The sequence below is a fragment of the Esox lucius genome, chromosome 16 (assembly GCF_011004845.1).
Source record: "Esox lucius isolate fEsoLuc1 chromosome 16, fEsoLuc1.pri, whole genome shotgun sequence".
Classification (NCBI taxonomy): domain Eukaryota; kingdom Metazoa; phylum Chordata; class Actinopteri; order Esociformes; family Esocidae; genus Esox; species Esox lucius.
In genome coordinates, this window is record NC_047584.1 from 3,520,793 (window position 1) to 3,544,705 (window position 23,913).

At 38.5% G+C, this 23,913-nt stretch overlaps 1 protein-coding gene across 7 annotated transcripts in view; it reads right to left on the minus strand.

Annotated features, from left to right (window-relative positions):
* The window catches only part of nalcn (sodium leak channel, non-selective), a 279,305-nt gene that overhangs the window by 208,191 nt on the left and 47,201 nt on the right, over positions 1–23,913 (minus strand). For all 7 annotated transcript variants that reach the window (XM_034286758.1, XM_034286757.1, XM_020055017.3 and 4 more), the window contains 4 exons: positions 19,842–19,925; positions 19,185–19,324; positions 18,948–19,076; positions 5,996–6,147 (listed from right to left, as the gene is read on the minus strand). In XM_034286758.1, the coding sequence (XP_034142649.1) occupies positions 5,996–6,147; positions 18,948–19,076; positions 19,185–19,324; positions 19,842–19,925 (505 nt within the window). The remainder of the gene's footprint in view (positions 1–5,995; positions 6,148–18,947; positions 19,077–19,184; positions 19,325–19,841; positions 19,926–23,913) is intronic.

Genomic DNA, 23,913 nt, shown 5'->3' on the forward strand with positions numbered 1-23,913 from the left:
CTTTCATTCTACAGTAAAATAAAAAGGATTCCCTGGAGCTGACAAGTAAAAACAAAGTATTCCATAAAACAAGCATTCCTTTTGAGGATGATTCTAAGCACTTGAGCTTGACGAGACTTCGAAATAGAGAAACTTTGAAGGCTCGTTTTTGAGGTGTTTATTTAAGTCAGTGAACCGCCCCACCATATCTTGCGGTTGTTTCCAATGTTTATTTGTGATTATTCAGACAATTTCACAGTAGGTAGCATGGTGATGTTTAATAACCATTACTGCCACGCAGACAAACACGTCTATGCTGTGCAAACACAAACATAGTACTTGCATCATCATTGAATGTTAAACGTATTGTGTTCCAAAACAAAACTACACCTAGTTGACACAGGAAAATAATGTCAACAAATAAAAAAGTTGAAATTGTTGATTATGTCAGTTTCTTTGACATTATCTTCTAGGCTGGAAAAATGGGCTCCCTGCATACTGTTAAATGGACATAAAACTGAGAGATTCAGTTCTACCATTTTTCTTTCTGAGACTGAGACACTTTGATGTGGGCTACCTTTATGCTGAGAGCATTGTTATGGATAAACAGCACAAGGCCAACAGTTATGAAACCCTTATAAAACCTTCTGGGATGCAATTTAAAAAGACTAGATGAGGCTAGAAAAAAAACAAGTAAACACTGTCAATCTTGTTCTTGTTTCTCACCACATCTAAGGAGAATAATGACAGTTTTACCGTTGATGACATGAGTCTTAAACATTTGATGTGAAGACAACATTTTATCTGGGAGGGAATTGTCCAATACGACATTTAGATGCACAACACAAATGTAACTGTTGTTTTCTTTTAACATATAAGTTGATTATATAAAACCTGATATTTAACATTAACATTTAACATTTAATTTAATTAATATCCACACTACACAATTAATTCCATTGCACCCAGACAAAACAAGAATGTGTCTTTGTATATGTCCTATAGGATATTTACTCCAGGACCAATATAACAATATGCCAAACACTTTGCAAGCCAAAGGCTCAACACTAACACTTGCCAGCACTAAAACTTGCCCTCCTTGTCCAAAATAGTTGGACAAGGAGAATGCACAAGTGAATGAAATCCTTATTTACCACCAGAGATTTGGTTGAACAATTTCAGCTGCAAGTTGGTTGCTCATTAAGTCCCTTTTCTGTCACAAGTTATTTGTGTGTTGCGGGCCAGCGATTTAACTCTTCTTTCAAAGAATGTATCCGGACTCACTCTTCTTTCAAAGAATGTATTCGGACTCACACAGATTGAGACCATGAGATACATTAGCTAACATTGTTCCCTCAGGCCATTTTTCGATGCCAGATCGTCAAACAGTCACAGTGCACTACAAAGTGAAAATGTTTCACTTACATCTAAAAAAAAAGTTGCCTAAACTAGTTTATTTTAAGCCATTTTTGTGGCTTATATCTAATATTAAAGCAAATCACAAGAACGCAACAGTGGCATGATGATCATTATTGTTTCAATAACGATAACGACTAGCAAAAATGTGTTATCTGTAGCTACAATTAATCAGTGTGTCGGGGTATATATCCCAGCTTTAAAATTTTTTTTATGTTTTAAGAAGTTTGTATGAAGGAGACTGCATACTAAACACGGAGGTGTTGACGGCCTAGCTACTGTCATTACACCCTCCTCCTTCCATGACTTTTCCTAAATAGGCTTATATTACATTGTTCGGTTGTCAGAATTCTAAACTGACAAACAGAAAAGTATTTAGAGACTATTTGCCTGTTTTACCGACTTAATCCACCAACAGCTCATGCCACTTTGCGTTGGAACGTAAATGGTACTCAGGCCCTAACCACCCCTCACTGAATGCATGAAGTCAATGGATGAATATGTGATAATCCCAAATGAATGATCAGAACTTGGTTGAATTTGAATGACATTTCTAAATGAAATACAAGATTTCCATTACCATTCGAAAAACTTAATTAGGCTATTACTGAAACTTAGGACACACAATATTGGCTACTTATCACACGTTACCATTTTTCAATAGGAGCTTCAGCTTATTGTGAAGGCTAATTCATCAAATTTGAATCTAAAATGTAAATCTACAAATGTATTATGCTGAATAATTATTCACAAAACGAAATACTAACGATATTGTTTATCAATCACTGATTACCAATTCAACAAAGGTATTACAAGTTACAGTTTTTATTTTAGGAGGTAAGGGGAAACTAAATCACACACACATCTGATCGTCTCTCTTTAAATTTTCTCTCCTTATTTTACTGAATATTTAGATTCTACAAATACATTAGGCTACATAAATACTCATGAAACAAAATACCAAAGATTTTATTTTTTAGACTATTCTATATAGTTTGATGATGACCCAGTATATGAACTGATGCTCTGGCTGGATGGTGATGCTGAGGAGGAGAATGTCCATGCTAATAGGAACGATTCGTACGCTAATGACGCCAAATGGCGCTCGGCTCTGGCGGATACTAGGGGTCTGAAAGGCCTGCCGTTTGTGTTAATAGATTAATCATGATAGGCACAGCTTGGTTACCTAAAGAAATATTCTATATAAATGACGTGGCTGTGTGAGACATGGCTGTTTATGCTGTATACACTGTGGGGTCTATATGATCTTACATTATATATTTGGTAACACTTTACAATAAGGATACAGTACTAATCATTATTAAATGCATTAATTGACATGTATTCATGACCTATTAATGCATCTTTAAAGCCTTGATTATGTGTGTATGTGTTAATAAACATATTAACTAATTCTTAGTTAACTGTTGGAACACATATCAGAGAACATTAACTAATACATTAAAACATATTGTAAACTAATAGTTAATTAATGCATCTACAAATAATTAACTGTGTGTGGTTGTGTCAATAAACATGTTACCAAATGAATAGGTAACTAATAAAGGACATGTTAAAAAACATAAATCAATACATTAATATATTGCAATCCAAATCTTAATTGATGCAAATTATCATTGGTGTGCATGTGTTATTAAACATGAATACATCTAGCTAACTGTTGATTGTACCAATAACAAACATGAATTCATACATTAATTTAAATGATTTCATGATGACATAATGCAACTACAGATTCATTATTTGGGGTCTTCAGCATAGCAAAAACAATTAAACGTTTATTATTGAACATAATCAGTTCAAATGAAGTCATTTCTTAGAAGGCAACATATAGAATAACCCTAATTCCTTTAACAAACAACACCTTTCCCCCAACTACTGTCATTTGTTGCTAAATACTGTCCAGTCACAGAAGCCAGGTTTTTGTCCTTCGTGAACATTACCTTACTTGTAACTTAGTGACCTGTTGCTTACTTACTTGCTTTTTCTTGTGTCCATCATGAACAATAATAGCTGTTGTCAATTATGTTCAATAATAAACATTTAATTGTTTTTGCTATGATGAAGACCCCAAATCATGAATCTGTAGTGGCATTATGTCATCATGAAATCATTTAAATTAATGTATGAATTCATGTTTGTTATTGGGCCATTCAACAGTTAGCTAGATATATTCATGTTTAATAACACATGCACACCAATGATAATTTGCATCAATTAAGATTTGGATTGCAATATATTAATGTATTGATTTATGTTTTTTAACATGCGCATTATTAGTTACCTTTTCATTTAACATGTTTATTGACACAACCACACACAGTTAATTATTTGTAGATGCATTAATTAACTATTAGTTTACAATATGTTTTAATGTATTAGTTAATGTTTTCTGATATGTGTTCCAACAGTTAACTAATAATTAGTTAATATGTTTATTAACACATGCACACATAATCAAGGCTTTAAAGATGCATTAATATGTCATGAATCCATGTCAATTAATGCATTTAATAATGATTATTACTGTATCCTTATTGTAAAGTGTTACCATATATTTTATATTGTTAAGCCTACCCTAACACTATTATAAAAAAAAATTTTGCCTATAGTTCAGATAAATTATCTTTGGTCTGTTTGGGTTTTAACGTGTAACAATAAATCTACTAGGCTCATCCAGATGTAGCTAAATGACAGAACCCATTGTTAAATCATTGATGACCCCAGATATAAGATTTTCTTTGCACCTTCTGTGGTGAGAAACTAGATGTAGTTGGTTTAGTCTATTGAGTATAGTTTTGGTATATGTAACGCAAAGTATTTTAAATGTATAGTAACAAATTAGATTGTGTAATATGTAAGGTTATTCAGTTACTTTTGGTGTAAGAAGAAAGTTATATGCAATACATTACTATAATGTGATAGAAAGCCAAAATGCTTACTTGATTATATAAAGTGTCAGTTCAGTCCAGAAACAAACAAGACAATTTCTCCACAACCTACCTTCTTGTTGCTAACACTAGAAAAATAAAATAGCTAACGTTAGCTAATTTTAATGGCTAAAACAAGACAAATGACATGTTACTATTACAATGAATGAAAGACAGATGAAATATTAGCTAATGTTAACAAAACTGACACAGTTAAGAATAAACATATGGTAAATGTTACCTTATGTTAGCAAAAAGTCACATCTAATACTAGATAGATTTTATGTGTTAACTAACATTAGTGAACAGTCATCGTACCCCACTGAAATATATTAGCAAAAAATCACAATCAACCCAAACTGACACAATTATATTAGCTAACAAACTAAATTCACAAAACTATTTTTCTTTTTCAAAGGGCTTTAGATCAGTGATACATAAACAAAGTGGGGGAGACACTGCCAAAGAGGAACATGACCGTAGTCAGTACAACATTCTCTCTCCAATTCAGAGATTAGAGGAACTGCTCAGTGTACCCGACACTGGATTTGGGCTCGGTTCAGCTGATAAGAATGCATCACGTATCTAATATGGCCAAAACCCTAGACAAAGGCTCATGGCGAAGCCTCTTTCCTTTCAAGCCTTTTCTGGCACTCCCAAAATATCCCAGGAAAGATCAGTCACAATCCACAACTGTCCTGACCTAACCCTGAGCTCATTGGGTGCCAAGTAAAACAAAATTAGTAAAGATAAAAAGGTTGTACTGAGTAGTCTATATGTTTTTGTAAATAGTGTGACACAAGTTTTGTTTTAGCTCTGTGCTCCAGCATTTTGGGTATGAAATTATGACAACAGGGTTATAGTACAGACTGTCAGAATTTCAACTGGGGTCTGTTGGTGGTGTCTATAAACGAAGAAGAAGAAATCAAATCACCTGTTAGACCAAGAAAGACCTCAAATGTGGATGACCAAAGAAGTCTCACTATAAATTTACTATAAACCAATAACAAAGAACTTTCCGATAGAGCATGTACACACTCCAAGAGGGACTCGTGGATCTGCCAGACCAACGAGAGTATGAATCCCAAAAAGAGACTCCAGAGCTCTAGAAAAAGTTATTGGACAAATATACTATTAACATGTACCAGAGGAATGGCTAAAGCAAAGCATTAAGAAATGAAGGAACTGGCATACCAACTCATCTGTGAAATATGGTGGAGGGGGTTATGTTTTAGGCCTTGTATGGCTCACCTGTCTTTACAGATGATGTAACTGCTGACATCAGCAGTAAAATCAATTGTCAAGTGTACAGAAAAAACCAAAACCTTCATTGGATTGCACCTCACCTTGCAGTAGGACAATGGACCCAAATATACTAAGATTTTCAGTGGAATGTCTATGACAGACAAAGTGTATCACCTGACCTAAATCCAACTGAGCTTGCGGAATAACGGCAATAATGTAACTTCTACATGGTTCACAGTCTACGCATGTAAATACCCTCACATTAGAGATGACAGTCTGCATTTTATTTTATTATTTTATTTCATATCCATGGTATGGAATACAGAGCCAAAACAGCAAAATGTGTCTCTGATAGAGAACCTCAACTAGGGTGTGTGTTTGGGCATGTCAGCACAAGTACATACCAAGCTCATTGAACCCACTGTAGCCCAACTCCTGTCTGCTGAGCCCAAGTTCTTCTAGGTCCACACACTTAAATCCGACAGGACACAGGTAGCCCTCCCCAGCTGGAGAACAGTGGGTGTCGGGAATGGCCAGGCTGTTCCAAGTCACATTACTAAAAAGACAGAAGCACAGAGAAAGACATTAAATACACATTGCCAATGGCGCTCGATTGTTGTTGTTTTTTGCATTGTTTTTTGAGACTTGAGCTGAAAGTCTTGAGCTGAAATATTGCTTGAATTTGTAATTCCGTCTCTGAGCAATGCAGTTAAACTTAATTGCTCCCTAGGTCATTGCTTTGAATGACAATGTGTTTTCAGAGAAATTACCTGATAAAATAATATGGTCTTAAAGCAAAAACCTCCACATTAAACAACTCTCAATGACATCACACTACATCTAATCTCAACTACAGCCCTGCTTTTCTTTTCTCCTATAATTTATCCACTGTGATATTTATGCAAGAATGAAAAATACTTTTATAAGATAATACACAAAAATCCATTCAATAGACTAAACTGTGACATGCACGCACAACGAGAGAAAACCAAGAGATGAACAGTGCTGTTATGCTGGGGAAATGTTACCGCTCAAAGGGTCAGACATCACACAAGGGAGAACTAAAGCACTGGAGCAACAATGGTTTGTTTTGCTCAAGGTCAAATGAAGGTCAAATCAAAATGTATGTGGGAAAACAACAGAGATCTGGGTTCTGGAATCAAATTGCCTCAGAGAAAAGCTGTGCATTTCACTCTCTACACATTCATCATACTCAATATACAGGTATTACACCTGCTCTCCATTCAAGAAAAAATACGGCTATAATTATTTTCCACTTTCATTTTGAGATTACTTTCATTTTACCTTGAGCAAAAACATGTATCCTTACTGTTCTTGCACAATGACTAGGCTTATTCAGGAACACATTTCACTCAGTTTTGAAAAATGAGCTAGTGTTCCATCCACCCAAATGCTGATTGATTGATATTCGGCTGATACTAGGCTCTGCATGTGTGTGCAATAATATTCGTAACAATTGATTCCACAATATTATGCAGATTAACCTATTCCTATTGACTGGGCAAATGTCTCATTTACAGTTAACATTTCTAGTTAAAGAAAATTAATTACAGTGAATACAAAAACATGCCACATAAAACAGACAACATATGAACGATATGAAGGCAACATTTCAATTGGATTCAGGTCTGGGCTCTGGCTGCGCCATTCCAAAATGTTAATCTTTTTCTGGTGAAGCCATGCTTTAGTGGATTTGGATGTGTGCTTTGGGTCGTTGTCGTGCCAAAAGGTGAACCTCCTCTTCATCTTCAGCTTTCTAACAGACGCCTGAAGGTTTTGTGCCAAAATCGCCTGGTATTTGGAACTGTTCATAATTCCCTCCACCCTGACTAAGGCCCCAGTTCCAGCTGAAGAAAATCAGCCCCAAAGCATGATGCTGCCACCACCATGCTTCACTGTGGGTATGGTTTTCTTTGGGTGAAAAGCAGTGTTGTTTTTGCACCAAACATACCTTTTGGAATTATGGCCTAAAAGTTCAACCTTGGTTTCATCAGACCATAACACATTTTCCCACGTGCTTTTGGGGGACTTGATGTTTGTTTTTGCAAACTTCAGCCGGGCTTGGATGTTTTTCTTTGTAAGAAAAGCCTTCCATCTTGCCACCCTACCCCATAGCCCATTCATATGAAGAATACGGGAGATTGTGGTCACATGTAGCACACAGCCAATTCCTGAAGTTCCTTTAATGTTGCTGTAGGCCTCTTGGCAGCCTCCCAGACCAGTTTTCTTCTAATCTTTTCATACATTTTGGAGGGATGTCCAGTTCTTGGTAATGTGTCTGTTGTGCCATATTTTCTCCACTTGATGACTCATATCATTCAACAATGAGATCCTTCTGATGCTTTGGAAGCTCTCTGTGGACCATGGCTTTTGTTCTGAGTTGCAACTAAGAGTCACTTTAAACTAAGAGTTAAGAAAATGAAGAGTCTCTTTAAACTAAGAGTCACTTTAAATGATGGCAGGTGTGTAATGACTTCTATTTAACGTGAGTTTGAATGTGATTGATTAATTCTGAACACAGCCACATACCCAGTTATAAAAGAGGGTGTGCACACTTATGCAACCAGGTTATTGTAAAGTTTTTATTTTTCATTTTTCCCCCTTTAAGATTTCAGTTTTTTTTGCAATTGAACTGTTCACATTATAAGTAACATTAAAATTGAAAAAGTTCTGACATGATTTATCTGTGTCTCATTCTTTTTCACAGGGGTGTGAAGACTTTTTATATCCACTGTACACACCAATCAGCCATAACATTATGACCACTGACAGGTGAAGTGAATAACATTAATAATCTCATTATCATGGCACTTGTCAGTGGGTGGGATATATTAGACAATTTTAAACCATTCTGAAGCAGTGTTTGTCCTGTGTACCATGTGTACCAAAAGCATTGGCTTTAGACCATTGTACCCACCTAGGCCACCTTACCAGGTGAACTGTAACCACTCAAAGAGGAGGGGAAAAAATCAAGGAAAGGCTAATTCATATTAAAGTAGTTTCACAAGAGTTATCATTCAGTTCGCTAAAAATCAATTTTGTCTGCCAATGCAGGAGCAATTTTTATCCACATACAAATACCCACCCCAGTCAAATTCATCCAGAATTTTTACCTTCCAATATCAATGAAAATTCCCTCTGCTCTGTGTGTCTGGCTGGAGTGGGTGTTTATGACTTTGTGCCAAGGGCATATGAGCGGCTGGAGATCAGACATTCCTATGTATGGCAGGTGCCCTGTGGCATGTGTCGAAAAACATTCTCATCAGGGGGGCTGACAGAAATGTTATTCCACGGTGCAAGCCCATAGGCACATACTGTACATTATTACACATAAACCTATACACTGTTGTTAATAAATACAATTAATAGTATCTGTCTCTTTCTCAATCATCCCATATCCCAGGATATTGATACAGTATTTGGTACTCCTTGAGAATAGCTTCACTCTTTCGTCTGTTTTCTAGCGTCTAAATCCTTTTGAGATATTTTGTCACTGATGGATTGTTGTGAAAGAGCTTGTATGTATACATTTCACTTTCATGTCTACATATTGTTGGGTTGGACGCATGTGATGTATATAGTAAATACACTGTAGGGAACACATGATCATCACAGTAGAACACCAAGTCAATTAATATTCAGGGATATAAATCAGTCAAGTTGGGAAGCATAAGCAATAGTGAATTACTGCCACCTGTTTTGGTGCAAATGAAAGTAACAACAGGTGCACTGGAGAAGCAACGGCAAGACAACCCCCAAAAAGAGACAATTGTTCTCTCCTTAGCCTTCCTGACTGATTTTTCTCTGATTCTTAGTTTTGTGTTTTGTTAGTGTCCTTATCACTACTGGTAGCACGAGGAGGTACCTGCAGCCCAAGAAAATGACCTCCATCGGGCTACTGTGTGCATGTTTCCGACCAAACTGTCAGAAAAAGACTCCATGAGGGTGGCATGAGAGCCTGACATTCCCTAGTGGGATGTGCTCACAGCCCAGCACCATGCAGCTCGATTCGCTTTCGCCAGGGAACGCCAGAATTGGCAGGTCTGCCATTGGCGATCCATTCTCTTCACAGAAGAGAAAAGGATCACACTAAACACATGTGACAGACATAAAAGAGTCTGGAGATGCCGTCGTGAAGGTTAAGCTGCCTGGAACATTAACCATTTAGTTTTTTTGAGCAGTGTACAATACAATAAACCTAGTCTGATGGTAGCCAAATAACAAACACACCAAGCCACAACACTTTCATGAATGAAATGTAAACTCTGTCCTTGAACTCTTTCTGTATTCAGTGTCACCTGGGGGAGGAGAAAGCCTTTTAAATGAGCAGAGATGGACAGATTGAGGGCAGAGAGGAGAGCAGGCTTTTAAAATAAATCCAGTACAACACTGGACATGTTAATGATTATGATTAGGGCTCACTCTCTCACGCAGCATCACACAGCTCGAACCCGGGATGGCGATAGCTTCTTTGGTTTCCCGACGAGCTTTTGGCTCTCCCACGCACCACTCACTAATCATCTCTATCTGAATATTAAACACCTACACACACAGACATACCATTGTCAACAGATACTTTTGCTTACTAAGGAACAGTGTTGATATCTTAACCAAATACAAAAAATGTCTCTAGACATTCTCTCCCAAATCACCTCAGTTACTTCATTTGACCTTGTTTTACTTTACTTTTTTTTTTTTGTTTAATGAAACTGACAGCAAAAACACAACCCATGGTTGTAAAGATTTTGTGTAGAATCTTAATTCATTTTGTGTAGCAAGCAAAGCAGCAGATTCTAGATTGTCAAAAGTTCATGTCAGAGGTCAGGGTCAAAACTAATGAAAAATAATCTCATATTAAGACAACAGATAACCATTATCTTCAGTGATCTACACCTAACCGATTTGGCTGGACAACTAATCAAATTGAAATAAATGTTTGTAATGGCACTGATTTCACAGACTACACAGCCTGGCTGGTGAGGACAGGTGGAGGACAATTGATAACACCTCTTACGTTGTTTCACTTTGGACTCTGTCAGCCTGGAAAGTCAGGGCTGGAGTATGTGAGGAGGAACTGCAGAAGGCCCAGAAGACAAAGAGGCATCATACAGGTAGGTCTGGAAATATTCGAACACTGACACAATTTCCATAATTTTGGTGCTATACGCCTACACAAAGGATTTGAAGTGAAATAACCATTGAAGTGCAAACTTTCAGCTTTAATTCAAAAAAATATATATATATTGTATGAAACATTTAGGAATTGCAACCATTTTCATACAGTCTCCTTATTTCAGGGGCTCAAATGTAATTGGACAAATTAACACAATCATAAATTTAAAAATGTAATATGTTGTCGTGAATCCTTTGTAAGCAATGCCTGCCTGAAGTCTGGAATGGATGGACATCACCAAACGTTGGGTTTCCTCCTTTGTGATGCTTTGCCAGGCATTTACTGCAGCTCTCTTCAATAGTTGTTTATTCATGGGTCTTTCTACCTTACGTTTTGTCTTCTGCAAGTGAAATCCTTGCTCAATCGAGTTGAGATCAGGAGATTGACTGGGTCATTGCAGAATATTTCACTTCATACCTTAAAAAACTGTGTTGCGTTCAAAGTATGTTTTGGGTCATTGTTCATCTGTAGAAGCTCTGTCCAAACAAGCTCTGTCCAAACAACTTCGCAGAATTTTACTGAATCTGAGCAGACAATATATCCCTATATACTTCAGAATTCATTCGGCTGCTTCTGTCTTCTGTCACAGCATCAATAAACACTAGTGACCCAATGCTACTGGAAGCCATGCATGCCCATGTCATCCCGGTGTTTTACAGATGATGTGGTATGCTTTGGATCATAAGTTGTTCCAAGCCTTCTCCATACTTTTTTCTTCCCATCATTCTGGTAAACGTTGATCTTAGTTTCATCTGTCCAAAAAATTTTGTTCCAGAACTGGGCTGGCTTTTTTAGATGTTTTTTGTCTTATTAAGTCTTATCGGGCCTTTCTATTATTGAGGCATATGAATGATTTGTACCTTGTGGTGAACCCTCTGTCATTGCTCTCGTGAAGTCTACTGTTTATGGTGACTTGGATAATGATATGCCTACCTCCTGGAACGTGTTCTTGGCTAGATATTATTATTTTTCTTTACCATGGAGAGGATCCCACAATCATCCACCACTGTTGTCTTCTGTGGATGTCCAGATCTTTTTGTGTTGCAGTGCTCACCAGTGCATAATGTTTTTCACAGAATGGACCAAACTGTTGATTTGTCCACTCCCAATATTCCTCCTATCTCTCTAATGGATTACTTTTTTTGCAGCCTAAGGAAGGCCTGTTTCACTTGCATTGAGAGCTCCTTTGATCGCATGTTGTGGGTTCACAGCAACAGCTTCCAAATGCGAATGCCACACCTGAAAATGCGAATGCCATTAATTCCCTATGTTTTACCTGCTTAATTGAGGAAGAAATAATGAAGGAACAGCCCACATCTGTCCATGAAACAGCTTTTGAGTCAATTGTTGAATTTCTTTTGGTCCCTTGAAAAAGAGGGTGCGACATATTAAAGAGCTGTCATTTCTAAACCCTCCAATTTGGATGTGAATACCTTCAAATCAAAGCACTTAAAGCCCATATACATTATTAAACTGTAACTTGAATATATTTTGGTAAACAGCCAAAATAACTAAACATGTGTCAGTGTCCAATTATTTCTGGATCTAACGAGTCTGACACACTAAATACATGTGTTGCACAATGTGTACATTTAATGAAATGTTCAGAATTTGAAACAAATGAACCATACATCCTCCTTGGCAAGTTCTAGGCGTAAGACACCCCAAAAGAGTCAATCTATCACAAAAGATACAAAATATTAGCATAATGTAGATATCTTCTAGGTTGTAAATTCCCCTTACTGTGCTCAGGACCTAGGTCATGTATCCAAAACACTAGGATTATCATAATATGCAGGTAAGTGTCTCATTATCTTATCGGTACATATCCCCAAAGCTTTGTTACTTACAGTGGGGAGAACAAGTATTTGATACACTGCCGATTTTGCAGGTTTTCCTACTTGTAGAGGTCTGTCATTTTTATCATAGGTACTCTTCAACTGTGAGAGACGGAATCTAAAACAAAAATCCAGAAAATCACATTGTATGATTTTTAAATAATTTATTAGCATTTTATTGCATGACATAAGTATTTGATCACCTACCAACCAGTAAGAATTCCGGCTCTCACAGACCTGTTTGTTTTTCTGTAAGAAGCCCTCCTGTTCTCCACTCATTACCTGTAATAACTGCACCTGTTTGAACTCGTTACCTGTATAAAAGACACCTGTCCACACACTCAATCAAACAGACTCCAAACTCTCCACAATGGCCAAGACCAGAGAGCTGTGTAAGGACATCAGGGATAAAATTGTAGACCTCCACAAGGCTGGGATGGGCTACAGGACAATAGGCAAGCAGCTTGGTGAGAAGGCACCAACTGTTGGAAACTATAAGAAAATGTAAGAAGTTCAAGATGACGGTCAGTCTCCCTCGGTCTGGGGCTCCATGCAAGATCTCACCTCGTGGGCCATCAATGATCATGAGGAAGGTGAGGGATCAGCCCAGAACTACACGGCAGGACCTGGTCAATGACCTGAAGAGGGCTGGGACCACAGTCTCAAAGAAAACCATTAGTAACACGCTACGCCGTCATGGATTAAAATCCTGCAGTACTCTTTACCTATGATAAAAATGACAGACTTCTACATGCTTTGTAAGTGGGAAACACTGCCGATTTTGCAGGTTGTCAAATACTTGTTCTCCCCACTGTAAGTGGCACGTAACATCACTCATTAATTAACGAGTGTTCCAGACCACTCAATAGTCCCTCGTAACAGGCAATTGACTGTTTTTGTGAAATAGCACCTCCCTCAACATGTGAGGAGTGATCGCAAACAGTTAATATTAAGGCAACAGAACAAGTACACATTTTCAAAACAGTTTTGACTGCGTGGCCACACAGCTTCAACACCATCCTTAAAACTGCAGACGACACAGCCATCCTGGGTCTCATCTCCAACAATGATGAGACCGTTTACAGAGAAGAGGTAAAGATCCAGGCTACATGGTACCAGGACAACAACATCTCTCTCAACGTCTGCAAGACTAAGGAGGTGACCGTAGACTTCAGGAAGCGGCAGAGGTGAGGTCATGCTCCCATACACATCAATGGAGCTGAAATGGAGAGACTCTCCGACTTCAAGTTTTCTTGGTGTTCATCAAAGCTGATCTCACTTGGTACAGGCCTGCGTACTCAGCACAGAAAACCTTTGTGATGTCACCTTACTGAAAGTTAACCAAATCAATAATGTACTAGTTAGGTTGTAATAATTTAGCTGCAGGCTACACACATTATCATGATGAAACAGCGTGAAATTATAACCAATGTTATGTAAGCTAGTTGGACAGAAATTGAAGAAGAGATTGAAGAAGACTGTGCATTTCTCCTTCTTTCCTCTTTTTCCTAATCTGGGCACCTGGTGACTTAAACCTTTTCTTATCCATTTGTGTTGATTTGATACTCGAGAATCAATACATTACCCATCCCCCAGCACTGTCAAGCAGGAGTCAAGACTAAACCAATTAACTAAACCTTGGTGGTGTGCAGACTGGTTTGATATTACTGTTAACGATTTCGCACAAACCAGAAAGAACAGAATGTTTGTGAAACTATATATTCACATTAATATGAATGAATTGTGGTTTATTTGGTAGCATTTCATAGTGTGGCTGATTTTACTAATTTTACTAAGGTACGTTATTTGATAGATTCCCCCATTCCCCCTACCACAGGCTTCCAATGGGGAGATCTTCCTATCACGTACTTCTGAGTGGGCTATCTTCCCAGGCAGTAATCTGCCTAGCTCACAAACTGCTGTGTGACGGAACAATATTTGAGAGAAATAGGCCTTTTGTGTACATAGAGAAAGTCTTAGATCTTTGAGTTCAGCTCATGATAAATGGGGGCAAAAACAAAAGTGCTGCGTTTATATTTTTGTTCAGTGTAGAATCAGGGTGCCTACTCTGACAAGGTTAATTGAACCACAGTCGCACACAGTGACATGATATCATTTACGTGACGTGCAAACGAGCGATAGAAAACCGATCATGCAAATGTCACCATTATGACTTGTTTTTGTGTGGGCGCCTCATGCCGCCCCCGGAAAGATGATGCATTGGGCAGCTACCAATCTAAAACTGCTGCTGGCGCACAGAGCGATGCAGCTGTGCCCGGCTTTGGAACTACCACAAACAATTGCTCATCAAACAATGCAACCGCCAAGCAATGACAATTACATTGTCCTGCGCAGCGTGAGGTTTCACCTCTCGCTCTGCTGCACATAATATTATAGCATTATTATTTGAAATAGATTATTCTAAAACTACTATGTAGGCCTCCATAGCAAATGTGTTTCAACAGTCAGCTGATTAATTCAGTTAAACATTTACTTTTTTCGCCAAATATTAATATTCAATGAGACAGATATTTTCTATCCATGCATTTTAATGCTCATTATCTAATTTGGAAATATGGAAGGAAATTACAAAATTCAACTTCTTAGTGTTTTTTATTTTGTCGATCAGAGTTAATGCGACAAATAGGTGACTGAAACGCGTTTGTCTATTAAATAATAGCCTAACGTTGTGAAAATCCATAAAGTTGCATTGCAAAACATTTTAAACTGGTTTCAAACATACAGAAATTAAGAAACAAATTACTTTCAGTAAATGATCTGCGCATATAACTTTCCGCAGACCTGTCAAACGCTCTTTTGCACCTCTGGACTGGACATCTTAATTGATGGAAACTGACATAATTTGCATGGGATTTGTTAATAAATTTCTAACATTGGTTTAAAACTCCCTTATTGAGATTGGAAACATGAACAAACAAAATATTGTGCAAAAGGATTGCTGTAATAAAAATAATTGCGATCTGTCTCAAACAATCACGATCAAGATCATGTACAGTAAAAATTGCAACAGTCCTATACTCTCAACTTTAATTTAGAATTTCTGTGTGTGATGTCTGTGTGCACACGGCCCTCCAGTGTCATGCCCTTTTATGGGGATTGGCAGGGCATTTACTTATGTTAATTAGGAACAACTGGGACACGCTTTCAATACACGATGACAATGGGATTCATCATTATAAGAACAAGGGAGCAAACAATTCTGCGGTTTAACAACACAGGAATCTAACATAGACTTTTCTTAGCACATTTCTTAAGAACAGACTTAAGAAGAAATTTAGGAAGATATTGCTCAATGAGCCCAAATAACATTGCTAGCTATGCCTTGGAAAAGATTGGATGTTGCCAGAGTATAATCATAGCTCGCTAGGCTAATGATCAGGCTAATATTTACATTAGCATTCGTTTCCAATATTATCTGGTAGTTATCCTTGTTGAAAGGAATTGAAAGGAAATGGTGCTTTATTACAAAGTGGATGAGATTACTCAAATCCTGTTGCTAGTTAGCAAGGTATGAGGACGGTTGTGTGTTTTCATTCTACACAAGCTTTTAAGAATGTTGTTGTTACTACTGGTTAAGAAGGTCAGAGTAGATGTTCACTATGTTTTTCTTTTTTTAAAGGCTTCCAATCCCATTTAAGGCAATCAGATTGCGGATATCTTGGAACTCGTTTCATAACCACATATAAACAACCCACATCCAGCCCAAAATATGATGTTTATAAAAAATAGCTAATTATTTGCAAAAGTGCATCTTTAAAAAGTATATTTATAAACGTATCCAGTAAACCCAATCCACAAGAGGGCAGTAAGTACTGTACTTGCTATCTAACACACTTTTGGGGGGACCACAGAGACATCCTAACTTTCCAATTGCTGCATCGGCATCGGTACTGCCTATGCTAAAACAGGTTTTGGGTCAAGTGCATCCTCTGTCCTACATTTTAGTTTGGACTCACTGTGTGAGGCACACATTATAGAGAGATGTGCAGAATTTCTATTATTTATTTGGAATACGTATTCAAACTACACTACCTCAGTAGGCTGTCATTTTAATTTCACTGCCTTGAGCTAAAGTCCTATAGTATGTATTTTACAGTATGTATTTTGTAGTATGTATATTCCTACAGTATGTATTTTTTCCAATGTACTTATTTTGTAAGTTACTTTAGAAAACTGTCAATAGAATTTTACAAAACACTTTTTAACCATCCTGACAGAAATGTGGTATTTATTAATTATGGAACTAACTTGAATAATAATATGCAGCAGCTTTGCAAGTATTTTCTATTGCATTTACATTTAGTCATTTACTATACTGAGAAACATTTAGTCACTGTAATAAACTAAAGTAGACAAACACATCACAGTCATAGCAAGTGCAAAAGTAACCTTTTTTTATTAACCGTTTTATTCAGCATAATACATTTACCAAAACCAAAACTCCTTACACAGAAAGCCAAATATTGACCAAGGGTGTCAGAAGTTTAAAGACCCAGATAAGCAAATTTTCTTTGGGTGTAAATCAAACAGACCAGATATAACTGCAATATAAACTTGCTTTCACAAACTGCTTCTATATATACAGCTCTGGAAAAACGAAGAGTCCACTGCAAAATTATCAGTATCTCTGGAATTACTATTCATAGGTATGTATTTGAGTAAAATGAACTGTTTTGTTTTATTCTATAACCTACTGATTACTCTATAAACATTACTTCCAAATTCCAAATCAAAATATTGTAATTTAGAGTATTTATTTGTAGAAAACAACAACTGGTCAAAATAACCAATGAAATATGCATTGTTTCAGACCTCAAATAATGCAAAGAAAACAAATTCATATTCATTTTTCAACAACAAAATACTAATGTTTTAACTTAGGAAGATTTCAGATATCAATATTTGTTGGAATAACCCTGATTTTTAATCACAGCTTTCATGCGTCTTGGCATGCTCTCCACCAGTCTGTCACATTGCTTTTGCGTGACTTTATGCCACTCCTGGCATAAAAATTCAAGTAGCTCTGCTTTATTTGATGGCTTGTGACCATCTGTCTTCCTCTTGATCAAATTCCAGAGGTTTTCAATGGGGTTCAGGTCTGGAGATTGGGCTGGCCATGACAGGGTCTGGATCTGGTGGTCCTCCATCCACACCTTGATTGACCTAGCTGTGTGGCATGGAGCATTGTCCTGCTGGAAAAAATAATTCTCAGAATTGGGGAACATTGTCAGAGCAGAAGAAAGCAGGTGTTCTTCCGGGACAATCTTGTACTTGGCAAGATTCATGCTTCCTTCTCAAAGACAAATCTGCCCAATTCGAGCCTTGCTAAAATCCCCAGATCATCACCGATCCTCCACCAAATTTCACTGTGGGTGCGAGACACTGTGGCTTGTAGGCCTCGCCAGGTCTCCATCTAACCATTAGATGAGCAGGTGTTGGGCAAAGCTGAAAATTTGACTCGTCATTGAAGATGATCTTACTCCATTACACTACGGTCCAATACTTATGGTCTTTTGCAAACTTCAGCCTGGCTCTTCTTTGCTTCCCATTGAAGAAGGGCTTTTTTCCTGCCGCTAGGAGCCTGTTTCAAACCGTCCTCACCGTGCACTTCACCCCAGCTGCTGTTTGCCATTCTTTTTGTAGGTAATTTGATGTCATCATACGGTTGTTGAGTGACATTCGAATCTGTTGACAGTCATCTTGGTCAGTGGATAGTTGTTTTCGCTTTCTGCCAGTCTGTAGCTTTGTTGTCCCCAGTGTTTGTTGCTTGACGTTGGTTCTTATGAACAGCCGTCTTTGAAATGTTCAGGATGGAAGCAACCTGACGCTCATTGTATCCCTCTGCCAGTAAATCCAGAATTGAACCCTTCTTTTCCTCACTCAAAGCTTTTCTTTTCAACTCTTTTGTCATGCTGAATAGTTATTTTTTTATTCAAATTACCTTTGAGGTACTACTAGGTGTGCCTGTGTTGGAATTTAACAGACACTGGAATGGAATGGCTGCCATACATGCAGAGATGCTGATTTAAGAAAAATTAGGAGTGGTCTCTGAATTTTTCCAGAGATGTCTCCAGGAAGAAAAGAAAAACGTTTTAAGTGAGGAACAGAAGCGTTACATTTTCTATTAGCGTTCTTAATTTTAACTCTTCTGTTCCTTATTTAAAACCTTCCTTTTCAACTTTTTTGGAAAGGAAAGAAAAAGGTGCAGTATAGAAATAAAATCAGGTTAAATACCCAGCCTGTATATCCAATGGATATTGTTGATAACGTCTCATTGACTAAGTATGTAGCAAATAGTCTTACCCTTTTGTTGTGTCGTTGGTAACGCAGTGAAAATTAAATGTTCCAAACATCTGAACTCCCAGGATTCCATACAGGAGGAGAAAGAATAGCAAGAATATTGACACACTCCAGATTTGTTCCCCTGAACGCCTGGGGAAAGATGATTCATATTAACAGTCAAGTATCGATTTCTGCTTGAAAGGGCATTCACAAACCTCTATGGAGGTAATGTTATGTGCAAAAGAAAACCCTGCATACTTGAGGATGTTGGTGATGCGTGAGCGAGGCAGCTCAAAACGGAAGTAGATCCTGAAGGCTCGGATCATGATGAGCGCTCTGGGGATTCTCAGCATGCCCCAGGGAGACATCTGGTCGACAAGTTCCGCAATCTCAAACACCTGGAGGAGAGGGAAGGAAATGAGCACCCTGCAAAAACGACACTGTCTCTACTCATATGAACCTGGAAGACCACTGACGCACAGCCCTGGGAAGCAGGGGTTCATAAAAGGCAGCACCTTCCACCGTCACTCCCTCATATTTGGTGCACCGGAAAACACCTCAACATCAAACCAACTTCCTCTTACTAAATATATTTTGGGATAAATTATGTTGTATTGGTGACAGATCGGTAAGCAGAGACAGACACAGATACAGGGATCACTTAGTTGGTAGAGTATGACACGTGAATTATCAGAGGTGTGAGTTCGAGACCCACAGGAGGCCCAGACAAAATGTAACAAAATAAATTATGAAGAAACGGAACCAACTAAGTGGGACAATGGAATCAAGGAAGGACGATTAGAACTCATAAAGCCCCACCCCCTAGACAACTATGTAATCACTCAAAACACACAATCAGTGTCAGATGCTCTGGATAAAAGCATCGGCTAAATTACTTAAATGTAGCATTTGTACCTGAAGCACCAGAGACACCCAGAGGAAGAAGACCATGAAGCCGTCAAACATACACCAGCGATCCTTAACGTACGAGTTATCCCCCTGGATAGTAAAAGACAGAGAAGAAAAGCGTAGAGAGAAAATAGAGAAAGGCGGCGAGAGAGTTGTAAATGTTTAGCTAATGCAAAAACAAGCTTTATCAATTCCAACATGCAGAGATCCAAAATAAGTTGGAGTGTTAGTGATGACATATAGACTTTTTTTATGACTTGGCTCTGTTATTAAAACAAAACACAACATCACTATCAAATGTAAAACATTTATATATCATGCCTCGTTACATTTTGAGTGGACTATGCTTTTAATAATGCAGATAGAGAGAGGAGTACTGAACAACATAATGGAAACCGTTCCAAGACATGTATACCTAACTAAGGCCAAAGATGACGCATGAAACAAATGAACATGCTTCCTCTGGGAATCTGACCAGAACCATCCTTTAGGATCGTTTTGCATCATGATAAACAAGCTAAATAGTCCATTATACAATTAATCCGGGAGCATGCTAAAATAGAACAAAAGGACAGACAAATATCAACTTAAAACTGCCTAGGTAAACAGTATACCATGATTGTAACTGTTTTTTGCCAATTTTAACTTATACCAGAAAGATTGTATGAATGAGAACATTTTACTATTTGTTTTTATAAAATTTAAGGCTGGTTATGAACAAGGAGTGTGCAAAACACACTTTGGTTTTGCTTAACTAATGTAGCTACTGCCAGTGCTAAGAAATGTTAGTAATAATGTTCATATTATTGTTTGTATTAACTCCATTTAGTATGCATCAAGTCCATACCCAAATCATGTTTTAAGGTGATTTTGCAGCTCAACCACTTGATTGAAAATTACTGCTCAGATTATTGGTTTGATGAAATATAAAACATTCTAAACAGGGATATCGAATTGCATGAGAGATTTTTTTAATCGTCTAATAGTAATAGACATTTGAGGATACTTGAGCTTCACTGTATTTATAAGGAAGGCTATTGCATCAATCTGACTTTGAATGCAAGTTAATACAGTACTGTACAAAGAAAGAGGGTGGTGAAAAATAACTATTGATTGATTGTAATTCCCCTCAGTCCTGTCACATGGTAAATCACTGTGGGGGGTAACACATTTAGATGTTTAAGGGTTTTCATGGTTCAAATAAATAGATGGCAAATGCACTTCACTACATTTTCAAAAGCACTCCTTGAAATCAAAGTTATGACTGCTGGTCTTTTGATGTGCGTGGGTTGTGTGTTTTTTTTACCCACATCTGTGCCTGTCCATAAACGTGTTTAAGTGAAACATAACAAAAGCCTTGTTTGATCTGTGACTCACTCATACACAGAGATATAACAGCCACAGCGCTCTAGTGAGGGGTACATAAGTAATGTTACATGAATGGGTTTGTCTGGCTGTGCAGGTGGATGTTTCCCTACTTCCCACTCAAAAAACAGAGGAGTGAGAAGTATCCTCCTCTGTTTTTTGAGTGGGAAGTATGGAAAAGTTTACCAATGTATTACTTTTATCTACTGATTTTCTAACCAACCTTTCTACACGGGACTCTATTTGGACATAGCAAACAGAAATACTCGCCCCTGAACACCCAAAACTAAGTGGCGTTATGTATTCTCATTTTCATTGCTGTTATTTTAACTTGAAGGAGAACTATTTTTCTTCAGGTAAAGATAGCAGATTTAGAAGCTCGGCTTCAGACGCAAATGTCAGACAAGGATTATGTTAGGGTACAAACAGAAAAAACAGCATCTCTGCCACCAGGAAGAAACAATAGTGTTGTTAGCCCCCTGGCACAGCGCCTGCAGCTGGGCAAGAACTTTCTCTTGGTCACTGGGAAGAAATGCTGCCAACCAGTTACACCAGGGTTGCTGCTAGAGCCGACAGAGATTTTCAACAGGTTTTCCCCACTGGAGTCGGAATCAAGGCCCAAGCCGTCTTCGTAGGGGAATGATCGTCAGGCATGTTCTACCGGTGGCCCGAAAAATCTGAAAACTCTAGTCATCGGCGATTCCATTACCCGCAGTATAGACTAAAGAATCAGCCAGCGATCATACACTGTTTACTGGGGGACAGAGCCACCGACGTAGCCGCAAATCTGGGGTTGGTGCTAGCGAAGTCTAAAACTGGCAAGTATAGAGAGTACAGAGATATTGTTATTCTGGCACCAACGACGTTAGGATGAAACAGTGAGAGGTTACGAAGCAGAACATAGCATCAGCATGTAAACTAGCTAGAAAGATGTGTCGGCATCGAGTAATTGTCTCTGGCCCCCTCCCAGCTAGGGGTGGTGACGAGCTCTACAGCAGACTTGCGCAACTCAATCCCTGGTTGAAAATTTAATTCTGCCCGTCGCAAGAGGTAGAGTTTGTAGATAACTGGCCCTTTTTTTTGGGACTACCCCAGAAATAGGGCTAAGCCTGATCTGCTGAAGAGCCACAGACTCCATCCTAGCAGGAGTGGTGCTCTTCTTTTATCTAGCAACATAGACAGGAGTCTTACTCCTATAGCCTCACCATGGGATTGCAGGTCAGGCTGCAGGCTGTTAGCCAGCCTGCTAGTATAGAGGAGTCTGTCGAGCATAGCCAAAGCAGTTAACATAGTTCTGCTTATCGAGATTGTGACCCATGCTGAGAAATGTTAAACAAAGTAGTGCTAACAATAGCAACCTTATTAAGATAAAGCTTTCCTTCACCTCGGCCATTAATAAAAAAATGATGTATTGTCTCCCATCTTAAAATGGGACTACTTAATGTTAGATCACTTGCTTTAAAGGCATTGCAGTAAATGAAGTGTGAAACATGATGAAAATGATGAATGAGGCCTCACCTCCTGGCTACACTAGTGATCATATCCCCCACGCATCCTGAAAAGCGGGGGTGTTGCAAATATTTATGACAGTAAATATAATTTTATACTTAAACACATCACTGGTTTTCATTCTTTTAAAGTTTTACTCATGAAAGCTAACCAGGCTGATAAATAGTTTTTCATAACTACTATTTACAGGCCCCCCGGGCTATACACAATGTTCCTCAATGAGTTTCCTGAATTCTTGTTTAACCTTGTATTCATGGCAGATACAATTCAAACATTCATATGGAAAAGTCTAATGACCTTCTTCAAAAAGCCTTTGAAGCCATAATTGACTCAAGGGGTTATGTCCAACATGTCTCAGGTACAACACACTGCCAATATCATACATTTGAATTAGTCCTGTCACAAGAAATAGATACTGTAGATCTAATAATTATTCCCCATAATCCTGGAATATCACAGTCTTATTACATTTACCTTTAAAACAGGAAACCCACTTGCACCCCAAACTATAACTTTGAAAAGCTGTAATATAAATTCTCGGACTACTAATAGATTAAGATATTCTCATCGATAACGGATTAAATAAATCTACAAACAATCTAATTGAGTCTCTATACTCCCATACCATACCATACCATCTTCTTCCGCTTATCCGGGGCCGGGTCGCGGGGGCAGCAGTCTAAGCAGGGATGCCCAGACTTCCCTCTCCCCAGACACTTCCTCCAGCTCTTCCGGGGGGACACCGAGGCGTTCCCAGGCCAGCCGGGAGACATAGTCCCTCCAGCGTGTCCTAGGTCTTCCCCGGGGTCTCCTCCCGGAGGGACGGGACCGGAAAACACCTTCCCAGGAAGGCGTTCCGGAGGCATCCGAAAAAGATGCCCAAGCCACCTCAGCTGACCCCTCTCGATGTGGAGGAGCAGCGGCTCTACTCTGAGCTCCTCCCGGGTGACCGAGCTTCTCACCCTATCTCTAAGGGATCGCCCGGCTACCCTGCGGAGAAAGCTCATTTCGGCCGCCTGTATCCGGGATCTTGTCCTTTCGGTCATGACCCAAAGCTCATGACCATAGGTGAGAGTAGGAACGTAGATTGACTGGTAAATCGAGAGCTTCGCCTTGCGGCTCAGCTCTTTCTTCACCACGACAGACCGATACATCGACTGCATTACTGCAGAAGCTGCACCGATCCGTCTGTCAATCTCCCGTT